Source organism: Eretmochelys imbricata, chromosome 8, assembly GCF_965152235.1.
Source record: "Eretmochelys imbricata isolate rEreImb1 chromosome 8, rEreImb1.hap1, whole genome shotgun sequence".
In the NCBI taxonomy this organism is placed as follows: domain Eukaryota; kingdom Metazoa; phylum Chordata; order Testudines; family Cheloniidae; genus Eretmochelys; species Eretmochelys imbricata.
In genome coordinates this window covers 105,435,943-105,459,944 of record NC_135579.1, presented here as the reverse complement: position 1 = coordinate 105,459,944, position 24,002 = coordinate 105,435,943, and the positions used below count along the sequence as shown (strand labels likewise).

General features: G+C 68.4%; 1 protein-coding gene across 1 annotated transcript in view; it reads right to left on the bottom strand.

The window, feature by feature from the left end:
- The window catches only part of PTCH2 (patched 2), a 55,964-nt gene that overhangs the window by 14,812 nt on the left and 17,150 nt on the right, over nucleotides 1–24,002 (bottom strand). The window contains 14 exon segments of the mRNA XM_077825388.1: nucleotides 302–417; nucleotides 2,562–2,687; nucleotides 3,436–3,528; nucleotides 5,503–5,546; nucleotides 5,549–5,657; nucleotides 5,741–5,872; nucleotides 7,283–7,424; nucleotides 7,638–7,642; nucleotides 7,788–7,853; nucleotides 7,855–7,911; nucleotides 9,513–9,708; nucleotides 14,865–14,956; nucleotides 15,360–15,429; nucleotides 15,706–15,895. Of these exon segments, the coding sequence (XP_077681514.1) occupies nucleotides 302–417; nucleotides 2,562–2,687; nucleotides 3,436–3,528; nucleotides 5,503–5,546; nucleotides 5,549–5,657; nucleotides 5,741–5,872; nucleotides 7,283–7,424; nucleotides 7,638–7,642; nucleotides 7,788–7,853; nucleotides 7,855–7,911; nucleotides 9,513–9,708; nucleotides 14,865–14,956; nucleotides 15,360–15,429; nucleotides 15,706–15,895 (1,438 nt within the window).

Here is a 24,002-nt window from a genome sequence, read left to right as displayed (position 1 = left end):
GAGCACGGCAAGGGCCCGGCTCTGCCCTGGGCCCCCACGGACCCTCTCCCGGAGCACGGCAAGGGCCCGGCTCTGCCCTGGGCCCCCCCGGACCCTCTCCCAGAGCACGGCAAGGGCCCGGCTCTGCCCTGGGCCCCCCTCTGACCTCCTCCCGGAGCACGGCACGGGCCTGGTTCTGCCCTGGCCCCACCCAACCCTCTCCCGGAGTATGGCACAGGCCTGGCTCTGCCCTGGGCGCCCCCCGGACCCTCTCCCGGAGCACGGCAATGGGCCTGGCTCTGCCCCGGGGGCCGGCACCTGTAAGAAGCAGCAGAGGACGTCGAGCCGCTGGTCCTGGCGCCGGTGCAGGTCCAGGCTCAGGATGGCCGGGAAGATGAGCAGCACCATGGCGAAGTTAAACACCACGACCACGGCAGCCTGCGGGGACACAGGGCGCAGAGCTCAGGCCACGGGGCTCGAGGGGTTAAACCCGGCTCACCACCCTGCGGGGAGCCCGGGTCTGCGTGTCCCACGCGTGTGGGGCCATGTCACACCTCGGTCAGTTACAGGGGAAGAGCGGGGGGGGGGGGGATACCTGCAGGGAGAAGGGCCGCGGGGCAGGGGTGGGGTGAGGGGTGTCGGGGGGGCAGTACATGCAGGGGGAAGGCGGGCAGGGCGGGGGCGGGGTGAGGGGGTGTTGGGGGGGGGGGCTGTACCTGCAGAGAGAAGGCGGGTGGGGTGGCGGTGGAGTGAGGGGTGTCGGGGGGGGCCGTACCTGCAGGAGAAGGCGGGCGGGGGCGGGGGGCGGGGTGAGGGGTGGCGGGGGGCCGTACCTGCAGGGGGAAGGCGGGCGGGGCGGGGGCGGGGGGGCGGGGGTGGCGGGGGGGGCCGTACCTGCAGGGGAAGGCGGGCGGGGTGAGGGTGGCGGGGGCCGTACCTGCAGGGGGAAGGCGGGGTGGGGGGGAGTGAGGGGTGGCGGGGGCCGTACCTGCAGGGAGAAGGCGGGCGGGGCGGGGTGAGGGGGGGCGGGGGCCGTACCTGCAGGGAGAGGCGGGCGGGGCGGGGTGAGGGGGGCGGGGGCCGTACCCGCAGGGGGAGGCGGCGGGGTGGGGGGGTGAGGGGGGGCGGGGGCCGTACCCGCAGGGGAAGGCGGGCGGGGCGGGGGGGTGAGGGGGGGCAGGGGGGCCGTACCTGCAGGGGAGGCGGGCGGGGTGGGGGGGTGTGAGGGGGGGCAGGGGGGCCGTACCTGCAGGGGGGAGGCGGGCGGGGGGGGTGAGGGGTGGCGGGGGCCGTACCCGCAGGGGAGGTGGGCGGGGCGGGGGCCGTACCCGCAGGGGGGAGGCGGGCGGGGCGGGGGGGGGGTGAGGGGGGGCGGGGGCCGTACCCGCAGGGGGAGGTGGGCGGGGCGGGGGCCGTACCCGCAGGGGGAGGCGGCGGGGCGGGGGGGGGTGAGGGGGGCGGGGGCCGTACCCGCAGGGGGAGGCGGGCGGGGCGGGTGGCCGTACCCGCAGGGGGAGGCGGGCTGGGGGGGGGGTGAGGGGGCGGGGGCCGTACCTGCAGGGGGAGGCGGGCGGGGTGGGGGCCGTACCCGCAGGGGGAGGCGGGCGGGGCGGGGGAGGCGGGCAGGGGGGGGTGATGGGGGCGGGGGCCGTACCTGCAGGGGGGGAGGCGGGCGGGGTGGGGGCCGTACCCGCAGGGGGAGGCGGGCGGGGCGGGGGGTGAGGGGGCCGGGGGCCGTACCCGCAGGGGGAGGCGGGCGGGGCGGGGGGTGAGGGGGCGGGGGCCGTACCCGCAGGCGGAGGCGGGCGGGGCGGGGGGGAGGCGGGCGGGGGGGGGGTGAGGGGGGGGCGGGGGCCGTACCCGCAGGGGGAAGGCGGGCGGGGCGGGGGGGGGTGAGGGGGGGGCAGGGGGGCCGTACCTGCAGGGGGAGGCGGGCGGGGTGGGGGGGGTGTGAGGTGGGGGCAGGGGGGCCGTACCTGCAGGGGGAGGCGGGCGGGGGGGGGTGAGGGGTGGCGGGGGCCGTACCCCGCAGGGGGAGGCGGGCGGGGCGGGGGGAGGCGGGCGGGGCGGGGGGTGAGGGGGCGGGGGCCGTACCCGCAGGGGGAGGCGGGCGGGGCGGGGGGGAGGCGGGGGGGGGGGGGGTGAGGGGGCGGGGGCCGTACCCGCAGGGGGAGGCGGGGCGGGGCGGGGGGGTGAGGGGGCGGGGGCCGTACCCGCAGGGGGAGGCGGGCGGGGGGGGGGTGAGGGGGCGGGGGCCGTACCCGCAGGGGGAGGCGGGCGGGGGCGGGGGGTGAGGGGGCGGGGGCCGTACCTGCAGGGGGAGGCGGGCGGGGTGGGGGCCGTACCCGCAGGGGGAGGCGGGCGGGGCGGGGGGGGAGGCGGGCGGGGGGGGGTGAGGGGGCGGGGGCCGTACCCGCAGGGGGAGGGCGGGCGGGGCGGGGGGAGGCGGGCCAGGGGGGGGTGAGGGGGCGGGGGCCGTACCTGCAGGGGGAGGCGGGCGGGGTGGGGGCCGTACCCGCAGGCGGAGGCGGGCGGGGCGGGGGGAGGCGGGCGGGGGGGGGTGAGGGGGCGGGGGGCCGTACCTGCAGGGAGAAGGCGCGCAGGGCGGGGACGGGCACCAGGGCTGCCATGAAGAAGGCGATCATGTTGCTGATCGAGGTGAGGGCCACGCTGGTGCCCGTACGTCTCAGGCACTCACCTGTCCGCTCCTGTGCCGGAAACAAACAGACAGGTCACCCAGCGCCCCGCGCCCGCCCCCGCCCCCCGAGACTGGTCACCCAGCGCCCCACTCCCGCCCCCGCCCCCCAAGGCAGGTCACCCAGCGCCCCGCGCCCGCCCCCCGCCCCCCGAGGCAGGTCACCCAGCGCCCCGCGCCCGCCCCCGCCCCCCGAGGCAGGTCACCCAGCGCCCCGCGCCCGCCTCCGCCCCCAAGGCAGGTCACCCAGCGCCCCGCGCCCGCCCCCGCCCCCCGAGACTGGTCACCCAGCGCCCCACGCCCGCCCCCGCCCCCCGAGGCAGGTCACCCAGCACCCCACCGCCCGCCCCCGCCCCCCGAGGCAGGTCACCCAGCGCCCCGCGCCCGCCCCTGCCCCCCGAGACTGGTCACCCAGCGCCCCACGCCCGCCTCTGCCCCCCGAGACTGGTCACCCAGCGCCCCGCGCCCGCCCCTGCCCCCCGAGGCTGGTCACCCAGCGCCCCGCGCCCGCCTCTGCCCCCCGAGACTGGTCACCCAGCGCCCCGCGCCCGCCCCTGCCCCCCGAGGCTGGTCACCCCAGCGCCCCGCGCCCGCCCCTGCCCCCCGAGGCTGGTCACCCAGCGCCCCGCGCCCGCCCCTGCCCCCCCGAGGCAGGTCACCCAGCGCCCCACTCCCGCCCCTGCCCCCCGAGGCAGGTCACCCAGCGCCCCGCGCCCGCCCCTGCCCCCCGAGGCAGGTCACCCAGGCCAGGGCGGCCTCACCTTGAAGGGGACGTGCTGGCTGGTCTCGGTGAAGGCGTGAGCGAGGAGGAACATATCGTCCACCCCGATGCCCAGGGCCAGGAACGGCAGCACCTGTGGGGACAGGAACCCGCCTCGCTACTGCGCGTCTGCAGCCGGTCCAGCTGCCACCACCCCACGCCAGGATGCGCCCACCTCTGGGGGAGAAGCACCGGCCACAGCTCACCCGGAGAACCCAGGATCCCATGGCAACAGGGCAAGGGATCCCCAGGGGCAACCGGCACAGGCTGGGGCACAGCCCCCCCCCCCGGGTCTGCCCCCCCGCAAGAGCAGACAGTGCTCTGCATCAGGCTGAGATGCTGGGGAGAGCGCTCCCTACTGAGCCCCCACCCCACGCCCTGCAGCACAGCGCCCCCCAGTGCCGCACTGCGGTATTGGGGCCAAGGGCAGAGTACCCCCAAGGAGCCCCCACCCTGCTCCTCAGCACAGCGCCCCCCAGTGCCGCACTGCGGTATTGGGGCCAAGGGCAGAGTACCCCCACGGAGCCCCCACCCTGCTCCTCAGCACAGCGCCCCCCCAGCACCACACTGCAGTATTGGGGCCAAGGGCAGAGTACCCCCACAGAGCCCCACCCTGCTCCTCAGCACAGCGCCCCCCCAGCGCCACACTGCGGTATTGGGACCAAGGGCAGAGTACCCCCACGGAGCCCCCCCCCTGCTCCTCAGCACAGCGCCCCCCAGCGCCGCACTGCGGTATTGGGACCAAGGGCAGAGTCCCCCCACTGAGCCCCCGCCCTGCTCCTCAGCACAGCGCCCCCCAGTGCCGCACTGCGGTATTGGGGCCAAGGGCAGAGTACCCCCACGGAGCCCCCACCCTGCTCCTCAGCACAGCGCCCCCCAGCGCCGCACTGCGGTATGGGGACCAAGGGCAGAGTACCCCCCACGGAGCCCCCACCCTGCTCCTCAGCACAGCGCCCCCCAGCGCCACACTGCGGTATTGGGACCAAGGGCAGAGTACCCCCACGGAGCCCCCACCCTGCTCCTCAGCACAGCGCCCCCCAGCGCCACACTGCGGTATTGGGACCAAGGGCAGAGTACCCCCACGGAGCCCCCACCCCGCCCTGCAGCACAGCGCCCCCCAGTGCCGCACTGCAGTATTGGGACCAAGGGCAGAGTACCCCCCACGGAGCCCCCACCCTGCTCCTCAGCACAGCGCCCCCCAGTGCCGCACTGCGGTATTGGGACCAAGGGCAGAGTACCCCCACGGAGCCCCCACCCCACGCCCTGCAGCACAGCGCCCCCCAGCACCGCACTGCGGTATTGGGACCAAGGGCAGAGTACCCCCACGGAGCCCCCACCCTGCTCCTCAGCACAGCGCCCCCCAGTGCCGCACTGCGGTATTGGGCCAAGGGCAGAGTACCCCCACGGAGCCCCCCACCCTGCTCCTCAGCACAGCGCCCCCCAGTGCCGCACTGCGGTATTGGGACCAAGGGCAGAGTACCCCCACTGAGCCCCCCCCCCCTGCTCCTCAGCACAGCGCCCCCCAGTGCCGCACTGCGGTATTGGGACCAAGGGCAGAGTACCCCCCACGGAGCCCCACCCTGCTCCTCAGCACAGCGCCCCCCCAGCGCCACACTGCGGTATTGGGACCAAGGGCAGAGTACCCCCACTGAGCCCCCCCCCTGCTCCTCAGCACAGCGCCCCCCAGTGCCGCACTGCGGTATTGGGACCAAGGGCAGAGTACCCCCACGGAGCCCCCACCCCACACCCTGCAGCACAGCGCCCCCCAGTGCCCGCACTGCGGTATTGGGACCAAGGGCAGAGTACCCCCACGGAGCCCCCACCCTGCTCCTCAGCACAGCGCCCCCCAGTGCCGCACTGCGGTATTGGGGCCAGCCCTGACAGCGAGGGCAGAGTGCCAACGTTATTCCCCGCAGGTCTCCCACACCGCTGCGGAGCGGGTGAGAAGGTGGGTCCCCGGCCCCAGAGGTGCCAGCTGTGGCCCCAGCAGCCCCCCGCGCAGGAGGGCAGCAAGGCACGGCGGGCAGGCAGGGTCTCCCATGGCCCTGCCGGCCCTGGCGTGCGGTACCTGGGTGGTGGCTGCGTTGAAGGAGATCCCCAGCAGCGAGCAGAGCCGAGTCCTGACGCCACGGACAGGGCCACCAGCAGGACGCCGGCCAGGCCCACGGCCCCCTGGGATTTGGAGCAGTCCCAGCGCAGCATGGTCACGCAGGCGTACGCCAGCTGGAAGCAGAGCGGGGGCGGGTGAGCGCAGGCGGGCTTAGCGGGGGCGGGGGGCGGGGCTGGCGGAGGGGGTGGGTACCTACCATCAGGAGGAAGCCCCCGGCCACGCGGATGGCGCTCACGTCCGAGAAGGACTTCATGATGTCGCTGAGCGTGGTGGTGGAGAAGGCGTGGACACCCTGGGAGCTGTTCTGCGGGAGGGACTCCTGCGCCAGCTGGGGAGAGACGGGGCCTCAGAGACCCCGGCCGGCGGGCACCGCGCCCAGGGCAGCACCGTGGGCAGCCCCCCGGCACCCTCTCAGTGGGGCCCCTGCCCCAGGCCACGCCACACTACACTGCTCCCAGGGGGCAGCCCTCCCAACACCCTCCGCCCCTTGCAGTGGGGCACCCCACCCCGGCTACCCCACACTCCTCCCAGCAGCACCCGACCCCCTGCTACGCCCCTCCCGGTGGGCAGCCTGCGACCTCCCCATGGGGCACAGCAGGAGGAGGCCGCAGCCAAACCCCCAGGCCCCTGGGCTGTATCTGGCTGAGACCCTGTTGGGCCCTGCAGCCAAGGGCCCCTGTGGGAACCTGGCACTGAGAGCTGGGGGAAGGGGGAGTCCTGAACCCATGCCAAGCCAGCCAGAGCTGCCCCCGGCACAGCCCCAGCCAGCCTCGATGCCAGGCATGCTGTGCCCAATGTGGGGCTCCGACTCCCACAGGGGGGCTGAGCGCAGACGCTGAGAGGGCACTGGGGTCCACCCCCCCAGCCCTCATTTCACCAGAGCCCCGGGGCAACCCCCAGAGCACGGCCACGGCCAACGTAGCATCATGCTGCCCTTCACCAAGCACGCTCACCCCCCCGGCACGCTCACCCCCCCCAGCTCACTCATGCACCCCCCGGCACGCTCACACCCCCCAGCATGTTCACCCCCCCCCAGCATGTTCTCACACACCCCGGCACGGGCTCACCCCCCCGGCACGCTCACCTCCCCCCAGCTCACTCACGCACCCCCCGGCACGCTCACAGCCCCCAGCTAACTCACGCACACCCCGGCACGCTCACCCCCCTGGCATGTTCACCCCCCCCAGCATGTTCTCACACACCCCGGCACGCTCACCCCCCTGGCACGCTCACCCCCCCCAGCTCACTCACGCACCCCCCGGCACGCTCACACCCCCCAGCTAACTCACGCACACCCCGGCACGCTCACCCCCCTGGCATGTTCACCCCCCCCAGCATGTTTTCACACACCCCGGCACGCTCACACCCCCCAGCATGTTCACCCCCCCCCAGCATGTTCTCACACCACCCCGGCACGCTCACACCCCCCAGCATGTTCACCCCCCCCCAGCATGTTCTCACACACCCCGGCATGCTCACCCCCCCCAGCTCACTCACACACCCCGGCATGCTCACACACACCCCGGCACGCTCACACCCCCCAGCATGTTCTCACACCCCCCAGCACGCTCACACACACCTCGGCACACTCACTCCCACCTCGGCACGCTCAGCCGCGAGCACAGATGTGTACACGTAGAGACCCCGCAAGTCCCCCCGTGTTGCACTGCTGATGAGCGGCATCCCCTCTATCCCCCCACAGGGTGGGGATCAGCCCCCTGCTCCCAGCCCCTCCTACCTCCACGAACTCCCTCTGCCAGGCCTCCAGGATGGCAGCCGCCTTCTCCTCACTCCAGCCGATCTCTTGGATCTCGTAGTCGTCCTTGAAGTGCTCGAAGAGCTGCCGGGGGCTCATGAGCAGGAACATGGTTTGCAGGGGCCTCAGCACTGCCGGGGACAGGACACACCTATGGGCCCAGCCATGGGACCCCCAGTGCCAAACGAAGCGCCCCAGCTGGGCGGCCAGCCCTGCCCCCAGTGCCCCCTCCAGAGCACTGTAGCTGGGCGGCCAGCCCCCAAACCCTGGAGGCACCAGGCAGCAGAGCCCTGGCTGGCCTAGGTGGAAACAGGGGGCTCGTGGGTTTGGCCCTGACACAGCCTGGGCAGGAGAGAACTCACAGCGCCTTCGCCCTCCCAGCCATGCCTGTTCCCCACCCCGCCGCGTGGGCTCGTCCGTGGGAAAGTGACCAGCCCCACACGGGGGACCCTGAGGCCCAGGCCTCACCCCCCGTGCTCCCGCTTACCTCAGCAGTCTGCCCTGCGGGGTCCTTTGTGGTGCCACCCAGGATCAGCTCCTCTTGCCAGTGCAATGAATTTCCGGGAGAAGCCGTGGCACCCCCCCGTCAGCTCGGCGGGGATGTCGGGGTCCTGGGGGAGCAGGAGAGTGGGGTGGGTGAGGACAGGCACAGGAGCCGGGGAAGCCAGGCCGTGCACCTCCCAGGCCCAAAATGTTGTGAGGGCCGGTGCCAGGGGCCCAGCTGTGCCCTCAGCCGTGCGGGCGCCAATCTGGAGCAGAGTCACCCTGGCAGGACACGGCCCAAGGCCTCCCTGCTGCCGGCTCCAGCCGCCGGGAGCCGTGCCCTGCTGGCAGGAGCTGGGGAAGGGTCCAGGCTGTTTACAAGACCCGAGACCGTCCAGGCTGTCACTTGCCTGAACCCCGGCGCTCTGCCCACGGGGCCTCCACCTTCAACCTCCGCTCTGCCTGGGCAAGGCTTTGGCTGGCAACTCCCAATGCTCTCCAGCATGGCAGGCGGTCACCCTTGGGCAGCCGGCAGTGCAGTCAGACCGCCCTGGCCCCTTGCTTGGGTCCCTCTGGGGCTTATTCTCTGTCCCTGACTGGAAAGGACGATCCAGTGGGCTTGGACCAGCCCAGCGGGTAAAGGAGAAACTCACCATCTGCCAAGCAGTCCTTTCTGCCCCCAGCCCCCCAGGCACGGCTCTCACTCCCGGAGGGGCTCTGTGGAGCCCCTGCAGTGCCAACGGGTGAGATACCCACCAGCACCTGCCCTCCGCAGGCTGTGTGCTGCCCTGCCCGGGCGCCCCCCCCCCCCACATCCCATAGCGTCTTCTCTCTGGCTGCTGCAGCCAGGCGGGGGGGAATTGTTTGGGGTGGCTACACGGCCCTGCAAGCCAGGGGGCGCGGTGTTACAACTGACCCTCCCGCCCGCTGTCCACCCCACGCTTACCCCTGGCCCCAGCTCCCAAACTGTCCCCCTGCTCCGGGAGGCCTTCCAATGAGAACTGCCCACCAGGCTGTGTTTGGTCGGCCCGCTGGCAGCCCTGGGGCTCGGGGGAGCCTCTGCCCTGCTGGCACAGCTCTCCAGCTGCCTCGAGCCATCAGGCGCTGCTAAAATGAGGAACCAACCTTGCAGATTCTGCACTTTACTCTGCCGGGGGAGCAAAGCCGCTGGTTCTGGATCGGTTCTGATCCGGGGGATGGAGGGGCCCAGCGCTGTCTGCCGGGCGGGCGGCAGAGAACTAAACCCTGCCAAAGCACTAGCTGTCAGCAGAGGGGCCCCCCTGCAGTGTGTGTGTGTGTGAGGGGGGTGGTTCCCTTTGCTCTCCGGTTCCTGCGTCCTGGCAGTCTCAGGGGTCACTGGGCCCATTGCAAAGGGGTCAACGCAGCCCCGGCAGCCCCTGAAAGGGCTGGTGGACACGGTGCCGAGACAGGGATGGAGACGGAGCGGGGAGCAGCTTCGAGACGTCCCAATTCCCTGGCAGGGTCGGAGCCGGGGCCGGGCCACAGGGATGGCCTGTCTAAAATACACGGACAGCTCCTCCCCGGCTGGCCATGGAGGACACCAGGGGCTGGCCCCGCATGTCCACCCAGACAGCGTCCCCAATGCGGCGTCCCGCTCCCAGAGCCTGCAAGCTGAACTGAGCGAGACAGGGAGGGAAACACGCAGCAGGGACACACACAGACACACACAGGCAGGGACCCCTCCGCCCCTGCGTCCGGTGGCACCCACCTGCTGGCTCAGCCTGTTGGGGGCGCTGGCGGGGCACGCGGGCTCGCGGGGGTTGAGGCAGGGCCGCTCCACGTAGGCCTGCCCCACCTGCGCCTTGTCCAGCAGCTCCCGGAAGCCGTCCAGCGAGGTGAACTGGCCCAGCTCCTCCAGCAGCTGCACGGGGTCCAGGTTCGTCCACTGGATGTCCGGCCGCCCCCTGCCAAAACGGGAGCAAGCGCCCAGAGAATCAGGGACCCGGCCACTCCCCTCCGGACACCTGCCCCTGGACTGATGTGTGGTGATGTGGCCGGCAGGATCGGGGCCCCCTTCCCAGTGGCACCTGCCCTCTGGCCACGCCCAGGCTAGTAACGCAGGAGGGTGCCCTCCCACTTCCCCAGCCACCCAGCAACCTCTGTCCCAAGCCCCTGGGTCCCTGGCAAACGCCCCTCTCCCTGCGCCCAGGACTCCCCCGCGGGACCGGCCAGACACCACCCCTACCCAATGCAGAGGGACTAGGGCAAGGGTGGGATGGGAGCTGTAGCAATGGGGCTGCGAGGATTTGCCAACCCCCTTCCTGCCGTGGGGCTGTGACAGGCTCCATGCCCCCCCCCCCCCTTTGCAAGGCGGCTGCCCCCAGAGCCGGCGCCAGATGCCAAGTCAAATAGCATGGCTGATCCTGTTACACGCCCCCGGCCCAGCGTGGCTCCCGGCCCCTCCTTTGTGCCGCCAGTCAGGGCAATTAGCGCCCGCGCCCTGACGTCTTGATAGAGGGGAGCAGGCGGCCGGGACAGGGCCAGGCAGCAGGGGACGGGGCAGCACCCCGGGGCAGGCGGGGGAAAGCAAGAACGGACAGCAAACTGCCCCCAGTCCCCTCTAGCCCCCTTCCATTCCCCCTCCATCTCTTCCCCTCTCCTCCCCACACCTTGCTCCCCCCCGCAGTACTGAGCTCCCCTCCCCCGGCCCCGTGCTTCGCCCCGCAGCTGTTGATGGTGCAGAGCAGGATGCAGCCGGCACAAGCACCTGCTGCTGGCATTTGCTTCACAAGCGGGGCAGCGGGTCCAGTGGGGAAGGGGCTTCTTGGCTCTGCTGCTGACCAGCTGGGCAACCCTGGGCGAGTCCCGCCACCGTGCCTCAGTTCCCCCTTCCACCCTGCACCAGCCTCTTCTACGCAGCACGTAGGCTGCTTGAGGCAGGGGCTGCTTGCTGCCACGTGTGTGATCTCCCCCCAGCCCCGCGCTGCCAAGGGCAGCCCAGAGTGCATGCCAACCCCCCACCTCCCACACACAGCACGCCAGGGCTCCAACCCATGGGCACGAGGGCTGCTGCACAGCCAGACCCCAGAGACCCCTGGGAAATCACAAAGAGGGGGAAGGCTTTACAATCCAGCCAGGCTTGTAACGCATGGCAGCACTGCCCTGCCTCCCGCCCTGCCCCCTTGGGGGGGCCCAGCTGGCCACACCCTGAGAGTAGGGGGTGGGTGCTGGGACAGCCTGGCTCCTGAGCCATCTCTTCACTGTCCCCAGATGCAGGGATCCAGCAAATCTCCATTCACTGAAGCTGCCCGGACCCCTAGTGCACACCACGTAAACAAGGGGGGCAGCAGCCGGGCATGGTCCCAGCCTGCTCCCTGCAGCCCCCACAGACCGGGTGAGAGCCCCGTCCTTCTGGACTGGGCCTGGGGTGGAGAGGGACCAGCGGGGACCCGCTGGCACAGGGGCTGTAGGCAGGCAGACCCACAGGGGGTCATACCCCAGGAATCCTGCGCCCCCTGGTGTCCAGGCAGGAAGTGGGGCACGTCTGAGTGGAGAAGAGGGAGCAATGCCCAGGGTGGGAGTAACAGCCGTCCCCTCCCTCTCCTGTCAGCCTGGCCGCTTACCCCATCCTCTGCCCTGGATCAGGCCCGGGCCAGCTGCCATCCATGCCGTACACTAACACCATGCCAGCCCCGGGATCTGCCGCTCACGTGGGTCCCACGGGATGGGCATGAGGGAGCCCGGCCCAACGCCCCCCCGAGCACAGCCACCTTCTGCCGCCTCCTCCAGCACCGCACGGGGGGCTGCGAACCGAAGCTTTGACCCGCAGGCCCCGAGGGAGACGGGCCAGGCTAAGGGCACGGCCCAGGAGGCCAGGGGCACTCTGCAGAGGGGGCGCCAGCCACACGTCAGCGCCCGACGGACTTGGCCAGCCTTCAGTGGCCATGGGGCTGAGGCACAGGGCAGATGGCAAGCGAGATCTCTGGCTAGCTTGGCTAAGCAACACACCCATGGGGGGCTAGGCGGGAAACGTCTCGGAGAGGCTGATGTGTGCGGAACCTGCAGGGACGCAGGGAAGGGCGACCCGGGCGACTCCAACGGGCGTCTCTACAAGCTTGGGGAGGAGCGAGCCAACGAACGCATCAGCTGAGCCCCAGAAGGATCTAGCCGGGGGCGACTCCGACTGCGGGGCCGGCTTCCGAGGGCAGGGCGGGAGCCCCGTCACCAGAGACGCTGGCCCGACCCCAGAGATCGGCCCGTAGGGAACAACCCTGCACTGGCAGCCGGGGATGGGCGTGGTGGGGCCAGACCAGCTTCCTCTTCTACAGCCCTGTGGCTAGAGGTGGGCTCAGCCACTGGCCGATCGCGGCGAGCACTGGAGATAGGGACTAGCCCTGGCCAATGGGCACCAGCCGTCGTATGGCCCAGCGGGCCCCATATGGCCCTGATCTCGGAGGCTGGCAGAAGCTAGAGTCTCCTGTGCCAAGGACTCTCCTGCTGCTTTGGTCATGCAGCTCTGTCCAGCCACGCCAGCTGGCAGGAGGAGCACACCATGGGTCCCAGCCTCAGCATCTGCTTGCTCCAGCTTCCAGGGCCCAAGGGATTCCAGTGCCTCAGGGAGGATCTGGAGCCGGCCTTTCCTTGGACACACCAACGCCCCTTCCCAGTGCCCATGGGACCAGCCGGGCACAGCAAAGCAGAGCTCCCTCTTCGGATGCTGTCGGCAGCCCTGGCCCCACCTCCCGCTCCATGAGCTCTGCTGAGCCGGTGCCGTGAGTTCCAGCCCCTCTGCTGAGTCCCGATGCCGCAGCCCTCTGCCGTATTGCCTTCTGGATCCCACACAAGAGCAGGAAGCAGGGATGGCAGGGTCCGGGCCGGCGGGCGACTTCTCCTCCTTTCTCATAAAGAAACGAAGGAGAGAATAACGAGCTCCAGGAGGAGAAAGGAAGAGCGAGAGAGGGAGCGAGACGAGGCGGAGAGGAGCTGGGCATGAGGCAGAAACTCACTCCAATAATTCACGGCGGCTGGCTCGGAACTGGGCGAGCGCTTTGAGATTCCCACATACCGAACGGCCGCTGCCAGAGAGAGCTCCTTTATCTGCGGCTTCGTGCTTCACTGAGCCAAGTCAGCCCCTTTTGTTTTTCCAGCCATCGCTGCGCTTTGACCCCCTCCCCCTCGCGGAGAACCCCTCCGCTGGAGTGAAGTGGAAGCCGGGGCCGGGGGAAAAGAGCCGGAGATTGCAGCCCCTCCGCACTGAGACCGGTTCACATTCAGAATTGGGAAACAGAGAGAGAGCCCCTTTCCCTCCGCCCAGGGGCTGGGCGCAGGGGCAGAGAGGAAGGAAGAAGTGAGGAGCCGGGCCTGGAAGGGGGGTCATCCCGCCCCCGCTGTGCCTGCTCCCCGCTCTGGCGTGCGGCCACAAGATCCCCTTTTACCAGCCGGGGTGCTGCAGCCTCCCGGCTGACTCTGACCCCCGGCATGGCAGATCACAGCCCCCTGGCCACGTTTTCCCCTGCCTCCAGCACCCCCTCCTTTTCCCACCCATCCCAAAGTCAAGGGGGTGGGGGGAGTCGTCCAGGATTTGGCGGGGGGCGGGGGGTGTTTTACAAGCCTTCCCTCCCTTTATCTGCTGGGGTTTGAAAACCCCCCTCTCTCCCTCCCGCTCTCGTGGGGCAGCAGGCTGAATAACGCCACTCTTTCATTTGTTGGGCAACTCGGGCTTTCAGGGCAGCATTAGCATGAGAATGCAGGCACTGCCGTTTGCTGACAAAGGGCCTCGCAGACAAACAGCCGTGTAAACAGAAAGAACGCTATGGATTGTTCCCCACCCCCTCCTCCCCGCGCCGGGCCCAGGGTTCCCCCTCCAGACCCACCCACCCACCCTCAGAGAAACCGGAGGACCAGCCAGGAGAGAGGCGTCAGGGCCTGCCGCTAACGCACCCAGCTGGGAGCTGGGAAAGCTGGGTTCTCCTGCTGGCTCTGGCACTGAGCCGCCAGGCGACCTTGGCCAACTCTCCCCACCGCAGTTTCCGTGTCTGTATAACAGGGACAGCGACACGGACGGCTGACATTCTGCCCCCTCTCCGAGGTGGGTGGGTATCGGTGTCCCCATATACAGGTGGGGAAACTGAGGCACAGGGCAGCACTGCAACTTGCCCAGGGTCATGTGGGGAGTCAGTTGTGGAGCCACGAACCCGGGAGTCCTGCATTCGGCTGCTCACTCACCGGGAGACTTAATTCAAATTTGCGAATAGTGCCAGCAAAACACTGGAGGGTCTCACACCCTCTGCTCCTCCCATCCCTCCAGGGGCAGCGCCAGCAGGCTGACACATGGGCTGGGCACGAGGAGCATCAACTCAGCTCCACAGCACGGTGCCCCTGGCCCAGGGCTGCAGCCTGCACTGTCAGCAGGAGGCACTTGGCCCGCGCCACCCGCCAGCCCGACACGCGCCCAGGGTCACTACCGTGCCCGCCCTGGGGTGAGGTCACACGTCTGAGCTCTGGCCCCACGGGCTGCACCCCCCTGCTGTGCCTGCTGCCCTCTGGTGAGCCCAGTCCAGTCCAGGAGCAGATGGAGACTCCGCACAGCCCGGTGGGCAGCAACCCTGCCCCGTGGGGTCGCCGAGGGACTATCGCCGGGGGGCCAGCTACTGGGAGGCACTACGGCTTCCCACAGCCTGGATCTGGGGAGGCCCCCAAGATGGGAGAGGCCGGCTGGCTAGGACGCGAGCCCCCTGGACTTCATGGCCAGTGCCCAGGAGCCTCATCACAAGCTGGGGGGCGCTCAGAGGAGAGCCATGAAAACAGTCGGGGGGCCGGAGAAGGTCAGCCTGCAGGGTCCCTGGCTGAGCAGCGGTCAGGGCCACGTGGGCAGAGAGAAGAGTCCTGCACTGACCAGCCTGGGAATCCCTGGCTGTTTCCATTGCTAGCTCCTGCAGGGTGGCAGAAGTGGGGTACCGCGCACGCCAGGGGCGCTGGGGACTGGCGCAGCAGCTAATTGGCAAGAGGCAACTGGGCAGAGCTGGCTGCGTGCGCCGCCCCACCGATACCCCGGAGGCAGACCCCACTGGGAAAGGGGGACCCAGCTCCTCCCGCAGGGCGATAGGGGGAGGGCACTCACGGGAGGTAGGCGGAGCCTCCTTGCAGCTTGGCACCGTCCCAGAAGCAGTCCAGCGGGGTCAGGATCACGCAGGGGAAAAGCTTCTCGATCATCTGGGGGGGCGGGGGCGACACAAGGGGAGGGATCAGAACCATGGCAGAGACGCTGGATCCCCCGGGGCACTATCGCCACCCTCCACTTGCTTCTTCCCCTGCCGGCCACGGCCCCCACCCCTGGCTTCTCCTCTGCAACTCCAGCAGCCTCCCTGAGACCGTCCCCAAGTGGCAGGACTCCCCGCTATGCGGCGCCAGACACCCCCCCGCCTCTCTGCGCTGGGGCCAGACAAGCTCTGGATCCAACCCAGTCTTTTGTCATCGCCACCGGCCCTGGCAGCCAAGGGGCCACGCAGACCGAGCGCCCCTCATGCCCCATGCTCTCTGCCTCTGCAGGCGACGCCAGCATGGGCCCCAGGCAGCAGGACGTCAGGGATTTCCCGGTCTGGTCCCAGGGCCTCACCCGCTCGATCATGCCATTCTCAATGATGGGGACACCGGACTTATAGCAGATTTTGTTCAAATCCCAGGATCTGGGGAAATAAGCAGAGAAATTAAAGGAAGGTGAGACCGGCGGAGGGAGCTGTATGGTGCTGGGCGTTAGGCGGGGCGGGGCAAGGACACGGGGTGTGGGGCATCAGGAGGGGGCAGGGCATCAAGAGAGACAGGGTCATTAGGAAGACTTAGGAGGGGCAGGGCCTTGGGGCGTCGGGTGGGGCGGGGGGGCCAGGGGCATTAGGAGGGGTGGGCAGGGTGGAATCCAGACCCTGGGACCCCCACGATCCATGGCCCTTTTGCGTCACACTCACTTTCCATACAGCGAGACTTGCACCTTGCTGGCTGCCAGCGCCGCCTCGAGGTGCAGCTCCAGCGCCTCCTGGGTGAGGACGTTCTCCCCTTCCCGTTTTGGGGTCTGGATCAGCATTTGGGACGTGTAGATGGATTCTTCCCCCAGCTTCTCTTTCGTGTACCTGAGCTCCTGGCTGACACGGCTGCCAGCTGGGGAGAGAATGAGAGAACTCCAATTAACACACTGCCCCCGAGGTGGCTGGGGACCCTCCTGGAGCCAGCTCCCTCCTGCACTGTGCTGAGAGCGCCAGAGAAGGCGGACACCACCTGTACATGAGACTGGCTGGAGCTCGGCTCTGCCCAGAGCACTAGAACAAGGGGACACCTAACGAAACAAGGAGGCAAGAAATTAGAGAACATGTTTTTACGCAATGCAAAATTAACCCGTGGAACTCCTTGCCACAGGATATCACAGAGCTCAGCAGGGGATCAGACGTTTCTATGGATCTTGAGACAGGCTGGGCCTACAAATTTACCCCACTTGTGAGCTCAGTTGTAAAAAGTTCATCAGATGTTACAATAACCAACACTGGTGAGCAAAGGTCCAAAAGGGCGACAGAAAAACTGACGTAATCCAAGCTGACATCACTCAAGGACTGTGCTGAAATTAGCAGGTGAGGTGCAGCCGGAAGTTAATGTGCAAAGTTGATATGTCTGATATTAGGCCTCACTGGTGGACAAAATCATGAAAGAAAGAGGTTTTGTGGGGAAAGACATAAAGACCAGACAGAGGCTATTGCAGTGAGCCCCGCCACCCTAGCTGCCACCCGCACTGCCTCCGGGGGCCCTGGGCCTTCATCACGCTGATCCGGAGACCTTTCCTGATCAGAACAGAGAGAGACGGACCCAGCCGACATCGCCACCCCATCGGCTCCAGCCGCATCCCAAACGCCGGCTGGGTGAACCATTCTGACCATCTTTGATACCATTTAAAGCGATCAGACAAGGGGCCTTTCCTTCTAAGGACGGGCTCCAGCTGACGGGAGCGGGAATGGGGCCTGGGTTCCAATAAAAGCCATAGTTTATCTTTGACGTTTCAAAGGCTTTAGCCGTTTTCCCTTCTTTTCTGTATCTTTAATGAAAGGTTAGAAGGGTTTTAAGGGTGCATTTGCCGGGGCAGGAAGTGGGCTGAGTCTCTGTCCACCAAGCCCCGGGGTTTGTTTAACTCTGGACAATGACTGCATTACGTTATGGGGTACCACCCGGATACACCAGAAGAGAAACAGAAGAGGAAGCAAACCCCCCTCCCCCCCCCAGCCTGTCCAGCCCGAGCTGCCTCGTAAGCACGGTTTTGCTGCCCGCACCCTTGCGGCTCTGCGAGCAAGGCGCCCCTGCCTGTAAATACGGACACTCTCGTTTGCTTTCTCAGCACCTAGCGCATGCCAGCGGTTTGGCCAAACCCACCCGACACCTGAAAAACCCCCTTGACAGATACTACCCTGGCTGGGCAGGACGTCTGGGAACTGAGTCGATCCTCAATTCAGCTGTGCCGTCCCGCTCCTCCCGCTCATCGGATGCCCCAAGCCGAGCCCCACCCACCCTTCCTTCACTAACACTGATGTGGGGGAGCCGTCGGACCCGCCATTCAAAGCGAAATGAGAGGGACAGGATCAGAGAGATGGGCCATCCCATCCGGCTCGTCTTCCTGCCCTGTTGGGACCAGGTGTGGGGTCCGTAAAACGCACTGCACGCTCTCTGGGGCAGGGAATTGTCCTCCCTAGGGTGAGGCCTGGACCTGGCTGGCCTCTGCACACTGAAACAAACAACAATTCCTTGTGCTTTGCTGCTCATTAGATAAATCAGACTGGACGTCAGGAATCTGCCTCCGCTGGGCCAGTCCCTTGGTGCGGGGAAGGGGCACGCCGTGGGTTTGTCCCGAATCTCCCTCGGCTTGTTACAAATTTCAATCCATTGTCGGCAGCTGGATGCAAAACAGAGCAACGCAGCCCACCCCAGTGGGTGGCTGGGACCCTGGCACCCTCACCTCCTTTGCCAGCTCTGAGCCTCGGGGCGCCTGGGGAAGAGTTTCTGAGCTTCCAGCCTGTGTTTCAGGATGGCATCAGGCAGCCCTTGCTCCGCAGCGAGGCAGACAGAGGCTTGGGTGGCAGCCCAGGACTGCTCAGGCCTTGTCTTCATTTCCCATTTGCTGTCCCCTAAGTTCCCTCTCAGCTGCGCGGCCGCCCAGCTGCCGACTCAGCCCCACGCAGGGGCTCAGGGCTGTGGCGGGGAGAGATGCCTCTCCCGCAGCACGGACCTGCCACAGCGGGGAGAGCCGCCCCTCCCCGCCGGCCCCAGCGCGGACCTTCCCCGGACTGGCGGTGGCTGAGGGAGAGGAGTCCCTCCCCCTGGCTCAGCCGCGCCAGACCTCTCCTCCGTCCCAGAGCTGCTGCGGTGAGAGAGGGCTGAGGGGAGTCCTCTCTCCCCACCGCAGCCCCAGGGCAGCCTGCACCCCAAATCTCTCATCCCTGGCCCCACTCCGGAGCCTGCATCCCCCTGCACCTCAACCCTCTGGCCCAGCCCTGAGCCCCCTCCAGCTCCCCGAGCCCTGCATCCCTGGCCCCACCCCAGAGTCTGCACCCCCAGCCAGAGCCCTCACCACCCCTGCACCCCAACCCTCTGCCCCCAGAAATGAGCCCCCTCCCGCACTCCGAACCCTCTGCCCCACCCCATGGATTTTGTTACGTGCACCAGTATGAACGTGATGTGTCACAGGGTCATGTCACACACCGCCTCCAGATTGGGGCACAGAACAAAATTCATTCCGCACATGGACGTAAAAAGTTAGAGGAAACGCTGGTCCGGGCCCACGTCAACATCAGCCCTGCGGCCGCAGCCGGGGACGGACACGTCTTCAGCCCTCCCACACAGCCTGCGCTGGTTCCTCCCCAGACGCAGGCTCCCCCAAGCGCTCCTGCCTGCACCCCTGTAGCCATCCCAGAGCGCTCCTCGCGTGGCCCCCGTCTGACAGACACTGGAGAGGTTTTGGTCCTTCCTTTTGGTTTGCCTCTGCTCCCGCCCCACCCAGCAGCGGGGCCGAGAGCCTCTCTCCAGGGGACTCATTTCTGCAGCCCGCTCCTTTGATCGCACACACAAGGCGGCTGCACCTTTCTTGTCAAGCTCGTCTTTGCCGCCCCCCTTCCACCCTTGCTCTCTGGCGTGTCTGACCGCGAGGGACCCATTTCCTGCCCTTTCCCACGGGAGGCCCCGGCCAGTCCACCGCGCTGCTGAGCGGCCGGTCGCCATCACGTTCCCATCTCCCGTCAGAGGAGCAGTGCGCTGTCCCTTGACGCCCTGCAGCCCCTGGCACACCGGGCACCCCGCCGTGTGGCAGGCTCCTCACTCGCCCGTCTGCCGTCCTGACCAGCCCCGCCCTGAGAACAACCCTGTGAATTCAACACAGCGGAAAGCGGGAAAGCAGATGTGTCCAGCAGTACCTCAGCAGATGCCAGCTGGGCCCACTGTCCAGCGGCTCCTACATTCAGGCAGCCCCAGCCCCTCGGCCCCCCGCCCGTCACCACCCAAAGGTGGCCGATCGCTCCCGCTAAGAACCCCCGTCTCGCCAGCTGCCAGTGACCGGACCCGTTTCTCCACCCGGCTGTGCTTCTAGACCATCCCTGGTCTTTCCTGACAGGCCTCCCCGTAGCCTGGGGGGGTCTGGTGCCTCCGTTTTCACTTGAGAAGCCCTGAGATTTCCGTTCCCCGGCTGGCCCCGCAGCTCGACGTCTCTAGGCTCTAGCTGCCTTTCCCGTCTCAGCCAGGGCCAGGTCAATCATTTCCAGAGAAAGGGCAACGGCGGGGGCAGGGGGTTGTTTTCTGGAAATAAAATGCAGGGTTGGCAAACCTGACACTTGCCCCTTCCTCTAAAGGAGCTGCACCAGCACCAGGCGGGGGCAGGACACCCCATGGAACAGGCCCAGGATGGGATGGGGCACCCCACAGAACAGGCCCAGGATGGGACACCATGCAGAACGGGGCACCTGGGGGAGTGGGGGGGAGGACGATGCTGCAGGTGCGTGTCAACGTGGCGTTAGGGTGTGACTCTGCAGGACAGAAGCACCCGATTCTGCAGCCCTTCCCCAAGGCAGGAGCACAAGGTGACAGGAGCCCTAGGCTGCATTCCCAGCTCTGCCACGGGACCTTGGGCAGGGCTCCCGCTCTGTCCAGCACCAACTCTCCCCCTCCCCGGGGTGGCGGCAGGTTGTGGGGGTGCTGTGAGGAACGGAGAAAGAAGCGGGTGCTATCGCTCTTCCCCCCAATCAGCCATGGGCCCTCACATTCCCGTCCACCTGAGATGGACCATAGCAAGGGCAGGCCCAGGATGGGAGGGGAAGCCCCTCAGAACGGGCCTGGGATGGGACAGGAGACCCTGAAGAGCAGGGCACCCCATGGAACAGGCCCAAGACGCCTCAGGGCACAGGACGAGAGGGGACGCCATGCAGAACGGGACACCCCATGGAACAGGCCGGGGACGGGACGCCGTGCCGCACGGGGCACCCCGTGGAACAGGCCGGGGACAGGACGCTGTGCAGCACGGGGCACCCCGTGGAACGGGCCGGGGACGGGACGCCGTGCAGCACGGGGCACCCCGTGGAACGGGCCGGGGATGGGACGCCGTGCAGCACGGGGCACCCCGTGGAACAGGCCGGGGATGGGACGCCGTGCCGCACGGGGCACCCCGTGGAACGGGCGGGGGGACGGGACGCTGTGCAGCACGGGGCACCCCGTGGAACGGGCGGGGGGACGGGAGGCTGTGCAGCATGGGGCACCCTGTGGAACAGGCCGGGGACGGGACGCCGTGCCGCACGGGGCACCCTGTGGAACAGGCCGGGGACGGGACGCCGTGCCGCACGGGGCACCCTGTGGAACAGGCCGGGGACGGGACGCCGTGCAGCACGGGGCACCCTGTGGAACGGGCCGGGGACGGGAGGCTGTGCAGCACGGGGCACCCCGTGGAACGGGCGGGGGGACGGGAGGCTGTGCAGCATGGGGCACCCCGTGGAACAGGCCGGGGATGGGACGCTGTGCAGCACGGGGCACCCCGTGGAACAGGCCGGGGACGGGACGCCGTGCCGCACGGGGCACCCTGTGGAACAGGCCGGGGACGGGACGCCGTGCCGCACGGGGCACCCTGTGGAACAGGCCGGGGACGGGACGCCGTGCAGCACGGGGCACCCCGTGGAACAGGCCGGGGACGGGACGCTGTGCAGCATGGGGCACCCTGTGGAACAGGCCGGGGACGGGACGCCGTGCAGCACGGGGCACCCCGTGGAACGGGCCGGGGACGGGACGCCGTGCAGCACGGGGCACCCTGTGGAACTGGCGGGGGACGGGAGGCTGTGCAGCATGGGGCACCCTGTGGAACAGGCCGGGGACGGGACGCCGTGCAGCACGGGGCACCCCGTGGAACAGGCCGGGGACGGGAGGCTGTGCCGCATGGGGCACCCTGTGGAACAGGCCGGGGACGGGACGCCGTGCAGCATGGGGCACCCTGTGGAACTGGCCGGGGACGGGAGGCCGTGCAGCACGGGGCACCCCGTGGAACAGGCCGGGGACGGGAGGCTGTGCAGCATGGGGCACCCCGTGGAACAGGCTGGGGACGGGACGCCGTGCAGCACGGGGCACCCCGTGGAACAGGCCGGGGACGGGAGGCTGTGCAGCATGGGGCACCCCGTGGAACAGGCTGGGGACGGGACGCCGTGCAGCACGGGGCACCCCGTGGAACAGGCCGGGGACGGGACGCCGTGCAGCATGGGGCACCCTGTGGAACAGGCCGGGGACGGGACGCCGTGCAGCACGGGGCACCCCATGGAACAGGCCGGGGACGGGAGGCTGTGCAGCACGGGGCACCCCGTGGAACAGGCGGGGGGACGGGACGCTGTGCAGCACGGGGCACCCCGTGGAACAGGCCCAGCAGGGAACAGGCCCGGGACACCCCACGGAACGGCCCAGGACAGGGCACCACACGGAGGGCTGGGCCTGCTCAGGTTTCCTTCTCTCATTCTGTTTATTACCTACAGGCCCTCTGCAGCCTGGTGCCCCGCTGTGCCAGGTGCTGCCCATGCCCCTGCCCAGAAGAGCTCACAATCTAACCCGACAGGACACACTGAGGGGAAGCAGCGCCAGGGAGGGGGTGACTTGCCACTGTCGCTCAGCCAGGCAGTGACCCAGCTGGCACCAGACCCCCACATGGCTGGCTGCTGGACCCCCGTTTACAGTCAGTCTTTCTTCAGGCTGCAGCCGCTCAGCGCCTGGAGACGCTGGATGTACCAGTCCTAAAGCACAGATCCCAGCAGGGAGCAGCCTGGGTTACAGCGGCCATGGGGCTGGGAGGGAAGGAACTCCGTGGGACCCAGCGCCCGGCCAAGGGAGCAGGATTGGGACCACTCTCCGTCCCTCCCGCTGCCGGCTCACTGCGGCACGCTGCCAGCTCTGGCTGCCGGCCAGCGCATGGGAGGCCAGGCGCAGCGAGAGCGAGACCACAAATAAGCAACAGAATCTTTGCCTTTAATGACTTATTATTTCTTTCATGCTTTTATTTTCCATCCCACCCTCCCTGAAGGGCCGGGGGAACAGCTGGGGACAGTTGGATGCCAGTTGTGAAGGATGCCTTGCCAGGGAAGGTGGCCTGGGGCGGGGGAGAGCCATTGTGCCTGTGAAATGGGACAGTGAGATGCAGGGGGTGCTGCGTGGGTGTCGGAGGAGGCATCCAAACCATTGCCAGCTGTTTGGGAGGTCAGGCGGGAGGTGCACTGAACTGCTCTGGCCTCAGCTGAGCCACCCAGGAGAAACCCAGCATGGAGAGAGAGATAGGATGCTTGGGGGGGGGGCGGGGGGTTTAGGAGGATGGACAGCATAAGCTAGCGAGCGGGGGGTTTAGGAGGATAGATGGCATAAGCTAGCAAGCTCGCAGGCCTATTGTCTAGCCCCTCCTGCCGTGAATGCCCCACAGACCCCACAGCGAGCCTGCCCCCCAAGGTCCCGGCCATCCAGCTGCTGGGGATTTCCATGGTGTGTATGTCGTTACCGACAATTGCCACTGCAGGAATAACTGCACATCTGCAAGTGCTGGGGGGAGGGCGTCCCTAGTAATTAGTGTTAATTTGGAACAGGGCGCTCCGAGCCACGGGAGAGCTTCAAAGGCGACTGAGGAAGCCTCAAATTCCAACCCCCTAATTAACCAGGGAGCGAGATGAAAAGGCAAGGCCGAAGCCCAGGCCTGCCAAGCGCACTTCCAACGGGAGGGTCGCTGGCTGGCCGGGCCAGGCCCCAGTGCTGGCACAGGGGGGCAAGCGCCCACCCCGGCCCCCCAGATCTGAGCTGAGGGAGTGCCACCGTGTCAGCCGTGGCTGGCCGCTGTCATCCCAGGGGCAAGGGGGCTGCGTGGGGGGGAGGGGGGAGGGGGCTCTGCCAACCAGCAAGATAGCAACAACGAGCATGTTAATGAGGAGCACTATGAAAATTTTCCTTTCCTCCAATTAACAAATGGAGCACTTGACTTTCTCATGCACAGGGCCCCTCTGGTTCCAGCCCCCCGGCCCCCCTTGGGCTTATTAATGCCTTTGCCTCTGAGTGGGGCTTTGGAGCCCCCCCACAGCTCTGCAGGGGGAGCAGCCGGGTCCCAATCTCCCCTGAGCCCTGAGGGCTTGGGGTGCCGGACCCTCCCTCTCCCTCTTGTGCTTCAGCATCCAGGCACTGAGGGGATCTGCACACAGAGTGCCAGGGTCCCTGGGCTGGGGAGCCTCGGGCAGTGCCTGAGCCTCCCGGCATGCCCCCGAACAAGCCCGGCTCCCCACAGCCCTGCACTCTAAGCTGGGCCTCACCATGCACCAGGCCCGGGGCTGGGTTAAAACCAGAGACCCCTCATGTCACTGGCAGAGCACCGCCTGGCCTGGCCCTGCCAGCAGGGGACGGACCCCCCAGGACCAACAGGGCCGTGCCAGTTCTGGTGCCAATCGGCCTCCAAACACAGCACAGGGGGGGGCCCTATTCCCTCCCAGGGCAGCTCGGTGGGAGCTGGCATCTGGGCCTGCCAGCAGGGACAATGCCAGTCGGGGCGAGTTCAGAGCCGGGCCAGCCCAGCCCGGGTGCAGCTCACGCTCCCGGGCTGCTCTGGGCAGTACGGCCATCCTTCCTGGGCTGGGGCAGCCGCACCCAGAGCAGCGGGAAGAGACCCGGGAGCCCTCGCGGCCGCGCACTCCATGGGCAGCTGCCAGGCGAGGGCGGAGCATCCCCAGCACGGGGGCAGGAGCAGACAGGC